The following is an 8533-nucleotide window of genomic DNA, read 5'->3' as shown; positions in this document are numbered from 1 at the left end:
AGAATGCTCCTTAGAAGTGAGGATGGCAAAACTTCATCCAAGTGTTTTGGACAGGTCATCGGGATGGACCAGTCCCTGGGGAAGGATATAATGCTTGATAAAGTAGAAAAACTCGGAAGTCTCTCCATGAGATGGACTGACACAGTGGCTGTCAACAACAGGCTCAAACACAGAAATGACTGTAAGAATACCACAAGACCTAACGGTATTTCGTTCTGTTGTACACTGGAGCACTACGATTTGGAATTGACTCAAAACACTTAACAATATGGTTGCACACCCTTCCAGTATATCCATGACAAAGTTGTCCAAAAAGTCATACTGAAATGGAAATGTCATGCTATATCTTCCTTCAAGGGCTTCCAAGAATCAACAAGATGCAGTTCTTAGTATGACCAAACAAAAATGGGAGGCAAGGGGTGAAAAGCCTTACCTCTCACAGAGCCTTACTCTCTAAACTTGCCGAGTTCAATTTCAGACTTTTTTTTTTTTGTAATACATATTTGTCTTTATCATTTGCTTCTCCCTTTACCTATAATATCCTATTGTTCACATACCAAACTATGATAAAACAGCTACCTACCTTTAAACATTGAGGCCTACTAAACAGATGAGATTGAAAGAAATGAAAAGGTGAACAAAACTCCTAATCCTTGTTACTAGGGGAAAAAAATACTCTTAACTAATACTCACAACTTATTTTCCAGCATGATAAATGTAGATTTGATATTGTGAATATTATACATCAAGTACAATATTAGCTTAGCCTAGAAAAACAATGAACAATTCTACAGAAAAGTGCACTTCAGGTTTTAAAATAATTTATACATCAGTTTTGGAATATAATTTAAATTTATTATTTTTAATATATACATTAGATTTAGAACATAAAAAGGTGGCATTTCAATTAGTGAGGAAAGTATGAACTACTCAATAAATAGTGATGGGACAAACGGAAGCTAGCATCTTAGCATCTAAGAGAAAATAAAGCTGGGTCCATACCTCACACTATATTACCTGGATACATTCCAAATGTATCAAAGATTAAACTGTAAAAAAAAAAAAGAAACCATAAAAACACTAGAGGAAAATGAGAGAGCATTCCTTTATAACTTTAGAATAGGGAAAGCCTTTCTAACTATGACTCAAAAGTCATAAAAGACAAGACTTAAAATAAATTCAACTGAATAAAAATAAAAAACTTCCACATGGTAAAAAGATTCATAAGTAAAGAATACTAAGAAACAACAGAGCAAAAATATTATCCAACTCAAGTCACAAAAGCCTCATATATGAGGAACTCCTATGAAGGCTCAAGCAAATCAAAAGGAAAAGGCAAACAACCAAATAGAAAAGCATATGAACAAATGATTCACAGAAGATACAAAATACCGCTTAAAAGCATGAAAAGATGCTGAATTTCAGAAACCAATAAGAGAAATGCAAATTAATTGCTCTAACATACTAATTTTCACCTACTAGATTATCAAGGTGATAAAGAAATAGCTTTCTAATTCATAGCTACCATGAATTTCTATAGCCACTGAAAAGAATTATGAGCATATCTATCAAAATTATAATTACAAAATCCCTTTAACCCAAAAGTTCTATTTGTTAGATTAATAATTTTACAGATATACTTGTACATAAAGCAAAATGACAAATATATACAAGACTACTTATTGTATATACAGAAATATTAGTCATAAAATAAAAAAATGAGAAACACTAAAGTTCATAAACATGTGACTACCATGATGAAATGAAAGCTCCATACTAGGTTCAGCGAAAAATATTAACATGCAGAAGAGGGTATATAATATTCATCCATTTGTTTAAAAAATGGGGGGAAATTTGTATTTGTCTACTGATAGATGGAAGGAGCTCTGGTAGCGTAGTGGTTACGAATCGGGCTGCGAACCTTAAGGTCAGCGGTTCGAAACTACCAGCCGCTCTGCGGGAGAAAGATAAGGCTTTCTACTCCCGTAAGGATTTACAACCTCGGAAACCCTGTACAGGGTCGCTATGGGTCGGACCCGACTCGACGGCACTTAACAACAACAACAACTGATAGATGGCTGGTGCTGCAGGTTAATTCACAAGTATGATGGTTCAAGCACACCAGCCACTCCAAAAAAATCCTATACAAGGCTGCTATGAGTTGGAACGGACTCAATGGCACTTAACAACAGCAACAGACAAAAGAAACCTAGAAAGCTATACAAGAAAATAGTAACAGCCAATTACCACGGTGGCAAGAACATTTCCAAGAAATTAGGCACATGGGAAACATGAATATGAGGAAAGGTTTGTTGTTGTTGTTGTTGTTAAGTGCCATCAAGTCGGTTCCGACCCATAGCGACCCTGTACAGGGTTTCCAAGGGTGTAAATCTTTACGGGAGTAGAAAGCCTCATCTTTCTCCCGCGGAGCGGCTAGTAGTTTCGAACCGCTGACCTTAAGGTTCGCAGCCCAATTCGTAACCACTACGCTATATCTACAGTCTAAAGACTAAGTTTTAAAATACTTATAGGGCTAGCCAAAAACACTACATTTTTCTTTGTTACTTACACTATCCTATGCCAAAAATACTTTGACGTCGGTAGTCCAAACTTAAAAAGAGTGTAGTAATATTCATTTTGGACTCCTGGTATGTTACTGTAGGATCAGCACTGGACTTTGAACCACTAGGTCAGCAGTTCAAACCCACCAACTGCTCCTCAGAAAACCTACACAGAGTTGCTATGAGTTAGAACCAACTGAACAACACTTAACAAATAGAACATTAGTTTGCCTATAACTTTTTTGAATTTTCACATCAGTTACTTAATTTTTATGATATACCATAGTTTAAGAAACTTGTCTAAATATTTGATTATGTTACTGAGTTGTTAAGAAATTTAACTTCTTAAACTAATGGAAGTAAAACTGAAGATGAAAATGAGAAACACAAAAGTCCTCAGGCAAACACAATGAAATTTTGCAAGAGAAGTCAAAATTTCCTTATATTCAAACATCAAAAATACTCAGGATATTAAAATTAATATTATTTAGAGATCTGTCTAGAGATAAATATAGGAAGGAAAAAAAGTTTCTAAAACAATACTTTAGTTTTAATAAAGAAAACAGAAAAGTAGTTTGTTATCCTAAAAATAACTTGTAGTATCAGTAAGAAATTGTGTCCATAAAAAAAAAAAAATCAGTATTATTTAATTGGAAATATATAAGCCATTCTACACAAAATAACCAAGCTTACATGTGTGCACAAAAATTAAGCTCCAATAAGCAAAAAGATTTCATAAATTGTAAGCACTGTTAGAATATTTTAGAAACCATTATTTAACTTGATTAAATAATCTGAACCAAATATATTTAAATATCCACTACCCTATCCATTTTCAGTAAAACATAGTCTGAACAGTCACTGCACTTACCCCCATTATCTGTTCTTTTTAAAGCTCCATCCTTATGGGGACATAGTTCACATCTCTATTAAAAAAGGAAAAAAGAAAATGAAGAGATTTTTCACAAACATAATAACATACTCCCTTGCAACCTCAAAGGAATTAAAAGTTGGGAGCAGCATTTGTACAAGTTGCTACCAAAAACATTTTATAACATTCCTCAAAATAATTCTTATCCTTGACATGTGCTCTTTTTCAGAGTACCGTATAACTTTCAATGAATCCAACATAAATTCCTACTAGAAATCTTTTTTTTTCTCTTTATATTCACTTTTAATTAGTCTCCTCCCTCCAAATCTATTTTCTACTGTTCAAAGGAGTTTCAAAAAGTGAGTGCAAATATTTTATCTTTTAACTCCATCTTTCCATAAACTTTTGAAACATCTCATATTAAAGCCTAAATTCTAAAGCACTTAGTTTGTGGAAAAGCTGTTGTCTACAGTGAGAAAACTTAATCACATTTTCATCTTGACATAAATTCAGGTTCCATTTGAGTACTTTCAGATCATTAACACTCTAGAAGACAAGACCAGAGAAGGGGGCAATTTTTCCCTTCCAAAATAGCCACATATTAATCTAGTTTAAGTTAAAAGTTGGGATCCTGCTGACTATGATTCAGGTCACACTGACATGAAGCCAAGTAGTCAAAACACCAGAACCAACCTTTTAAACTGTTTCAATATGAAATTTTGTCATTTGTTCCAATCATATTCCTTTCCCTGTTTCTGTAGGCAAAACTGTGACAATAATAAACTGACCTGCCACCAGTCATAATCTGGAGTCTTGGTATGGCACTGTAGGATAGGCACTGGGCTGATAACCACAAGGCAGACAGTTCAATACACCAATCATTATTTGGAAACACTATACAGGACCACTAAGAATCAAAACTGACTTGAGAGCACTAAACAACAACAATCATAATCTGGTGGTGGGTTTTTTTTGTTCCCTAATTATATATAAAGGAGTCTGGTAGTGTAGTGGTTATGAATCAGGCTGTGAACTGCAAGGTCAGCAGTTTGAAACTACCAACTGTTTTGCGGGAGAAAGATGAGGCTTTCTGCTCCCATAATGATTTACAGCCTAGGAAACCCTGTACAGGGTCGCTGTGAGTCAGAACCGACTCCACAGCACATAACAACAACAACAAATCATATATAGAGAACTTCAGGACTGTGAATCAGTGGACTTCATTTCAGCTTCCATATATATATATGCTGATAAGTTTCCATCATTCCAAGACACTTGCTTTGTCTTCATCCTGTTTAAAGGCTAACAAAATGTTGTCTATAGTTTGTTTGAATCTGAGGTAAATTTTTTTTCCTAGCAAACTACAACAGAGTGAATTTTAGAAATCCAAATCTAAATATATCACAGCCCCATTTAATACTCTCCAATGGTTTCCGTACATAACTACTATTACAACTTGCTCCTTTATCTCATTATCTGAACCATACTGAACTTTCATCTTTCAGCTCCTGAATACTCCAAGGCCCATTCCTACTTCAGACACTTTAAATGTTAGGTTTATAATGGTAACTGTCATCATAATACTCTTTTAGCTAGCTAACTTATTCATTTATCCAGGTTCTTGCTAAAATTCATTTACTCAGTGAAATGTTCTCTAACTCTCAAGATAAGGTTAGCAGGACTGATTGTGAAGGTTGTAAATGTAAAAGTAGACATTTTGTGGCAAGGAGGGGAGTGATTAACTTTGCAAGCTAGGAGGGGAGGTCCCTGGAACCAAGAAGGGAGAAGAGCAGAGAGTGGAACCTTACTTACCCAGAGAGGCAGTGATCCCCAAGATAGAGGCAGAGATGATGATGTGGAGAGATGGAGCAGTTGGGGACTCAGGACGCAGGGAGGGAGAGGGGCTGTGTGCTGATGACCGGGGGCAGGGAGCAGGCTTATGGGATGTACCCTACTGTTGATTGGTGATGCTTGGAAGGGATTGTAACCATGGCAATGAAACAATATACAATAGGATGAATGTAAAACTGATGTTCTCCCATGTAAACTGTCACATAACTCACAATAAAACTTTAAAAAAGGTACAGAATGGATAGACACATGGGGAAGAAAACACAGATGCATTCATTAATCAGCAGCAAAGCAATGCTAAGAATAGTCTCTAGAAAGTAGGAGAGAGATCAACAGAAGGAATCGACATAACCGAGACCCTGATTTGGACTTTTAGTCTCCAGAACTGTCAGAAAATAAATGTCTGTTCTTTAAAACTAAAAAAAAAAGACAAGGTTAGATTCCATAAAATGAATTAGCTATATTTTCCTTTTATCTTTTCTCTTAAATTTCTATTCTACAGCTTCATTTTCCTGTCTCTCTTTTCTCTTTTTGGCTCTTCATTTTTCTGGTGGCTGCCTGCTTTTATCTCCTTTTGTGTTTTCTCTTTTCATTGTTGGTTGCTTATTCTTTATTCTGGTATTTTTGTGTGTGTGTGTGTAGAGTTCTCCTTTTTCCCACCTGAAAGGAGACAAAAATCCTGTCCATATGACAACCCAGCCACAACCGCAACTTCTATACCTCCACCCACTGGGCAAGAGTCAATACCAACTCATATGCCAGCTTAACAGCAACAAACAGCAGCAACACCAGCCAAAACTACCACAAACATGTGCATGAAAGGCAAACAGGTAAGCGATCACATGCTGGAAATTCCACTCTCTAACTACACTCACAGGAGACAGGTGGTGAGAAACTAAAGATACATCAATGTACAATCATCAATTAAATGCAAATGCAGTAACACCACAATGTCCAGGAGACAAAAAATGTTAACTCACATGAAGAAGAAACAAGAGATAGTGGTTGAAGCAAATGATCAAGATGTAGAGTCAGAATATGCTTCTGAGTAAGAAAAGGTAATAGAACTAACTAAAAAATAATTCAAAAGAATGATATTTACCTACGCTAAAGGACTGACCGAAAGATCAAGGAAGTCAAGAGACCACAAAAAAATCTTTGCAAGAATTTAGGAAAACACTACAGGAACAAACAGACAAAATTAATGTAAAGTTTGAAACAACACAAAACCTGCAATTAGAAGGCAATGAGATGACACATACAAAAGTGAAAAAAAAAAAATTGCCAACCCAAGGAAATCAAGTAGATTTCAAGATAAGAGTTTTACATGGTGACAAAATTAATAAGTTACAGAGTAACCTCAAAGAAAATGAATACACCTTCATATCAAAATAAAAAAGAGGAGAAACAGATTCAGTCATAACAAAAATGAAACTGAAAAAGAAAACTGACAAACAAAATGAACTCAGTGCAGAAAATTATGTGGAACAAATAAACTAGCAGCACCACACAAACACATACACACACACACACACACAAACACACACAGCGAAATGACAGCTGTAAATTCATACCTCTGTATAATTACACTGAATGTAAATGGATTACATGCACCAGTCAACAGAGAATAGCAGAATGGATAAGTAAACAGGATCCTTCAATATGCTGTTGACAAGAGCACAACAGCAAAAAGATGGAGACAGCCTAAACATCCATCAAAAGAAAAATGGTTAAGCAAACTTTAGTACACATACACAGTGAAATACTATGTAACACTGAAGAATAACAATGAAACTGTGAAACATTTCATAAAAATGAATGAACCTGAGACCCCATCGACCTAGAGATGAAAGAGAGAAGGAAAGGTGCTGGTCTGTCCTTTGTATGGTAAGACCTGGATACTCCTGAGCCCACAAACAAGGACATAGCCATGGAGGGCTAGAACTGATCATCCAGCCATTGATGCCAGGTCAGATGGGTACTATCTGCAAGTGTGGGTGTTCTTGTGCATCTCCCCTCACTTCATATCAGCTGGATGCTTCACATTTTGTTCTAGTCCTCTGGGACCACACATCCCTGCCCCTGGGCCCAGGAGTCTCCAGGTCTTGTCATACTGCTGGTTAACAAGGTCTCAATCCAGGTTAACAGGAGTCTATTGAATGTAGTCAGACTTAGCTCACAATTTCATTGCTGTTTTTGCCCCACTTCCCCTTTATCGGTGACCAACATGGTTAGCGGCAGGACAAATGAGTTTCAGTCTTGGATGGGGGTTTGCCGTGAAGGGACCTGACCACTTGCCTTGATGGTTCCCTGAGGAACAACTTGCTTGTTCTTCTAGTAGTCAACTGGACTGCTGTTATTGCTTTTTGATTTTTTCCTGCTGGTCTTTCTTTGAAGAAGTATCTTCTGTTCTTCTAACTGCTCCAGACTGGTCTGCTTGTCCTTTCAAGTAGAAATGTCACACCTCAGAAAATTCTGGATGGGGATCAGGATTCCACCTGTGTTATTGTGTAACGCAAAGGCTCTGGAGGGAGCCTCCTTCACTGGGCAAGTTTCAGGCCCATTTTAGGTATTCCAATCAGTTATAGGCTGAAGACAGACTTATAAGCTTTCTCTGGTGATGTTTCTGGCTATTGCTCTCTCTCCCCCTTCAAGTGTCTATTTTATAATAGTTGTTGTTGTTGTTGTTGTTAAGTGCCTTCGAGTCAGTTTCGACCCATAGCGACCCTGTACAGGGTTTCCAAGGCTATAAATCTTTACAGGAGCAGAAAGCCTCATCTTTCTCCCGCGGAACGGCTGGTAGTTTCGAACTGCTGGCCTTAACTTTCGCAGCCCGATTCGTAACCACTACGCTACCAGAGCTCCTTATTTTACAATAGTAGGCAAGGGAAAACAAAATTCAAAAGACAGCTAGGCACCTTAACATCATTTCCCCGCTTTTATTCATTCACACCATGCCTCAATCTTTGTATCCAGGAGCCCTGTTGTTCCACAGTTATGCTTACATTGTTATTTACCTCTGTCCTATTTAGTCCATGTATACCTGCCTCGCTATTTTCCCATTGGCCTTGTTTTTCCTTTCCCCTTCCCTTTCTAGTGTGTGACCCCCCCTGCCAGCACCCAAACTATCTTGTGTCTATACCCTACCCTGTGATTCAGTATCCTGTGCCTATTCCCTACCCTGTGTTTCACCTTCCCCTCGCTCCCCTCACCCCACCCCACACGCCCCAGTAACCAACAAATAATTCCA

General features: G+C 37.2%; 1 protein-coding gene across 1 annotated transcript in view; it reads right to left on the bottom strand.

Moving 5' to 3' along the window:
• Window positions 1–8533, bottom strand: part of MLLT10 (myeloid/lymphoid or mixed-lineage leukemia (trithorax homolog, Drosophila); translocated to, 10) — a 310713-nt gene that overhangs the window by 218231 nt on the left and 83949 nt on the right. The window contains exon 4 of the mRNA XM_006869897.1: window positions 3433–3487. Coding sequence (XP_006869959.1) covers window positions 3433–3487 — 55 coding nt within the window. The remainder of the gene's footprint in view (window positions 1–3432; window positions 3488–8533) is intronic.

The sequence above is a fragment of the Chrysochloris asiatica genome, unplaced genomic scaffold, assembly GCF_000296735.1.
Source record: "Chrysochloris asiatica unplaced genomic scaffold, ChrAsi1.0 scaffold00137, whole genome shotgun sequence".
In the NCBI taxonomy this organism is placed as follows: Eukaryota; Metazoa; Chordata; class Mammalia; order Afrosoricida; family Chrysochloridae; genus Chrysochloris; species Chrysochloris asiatica.
The sequence above is the reverse complement of the archived record's forward strand: the minus strand, read 5'-3'. Positions and strand labels throughout refer to the sequence as shown.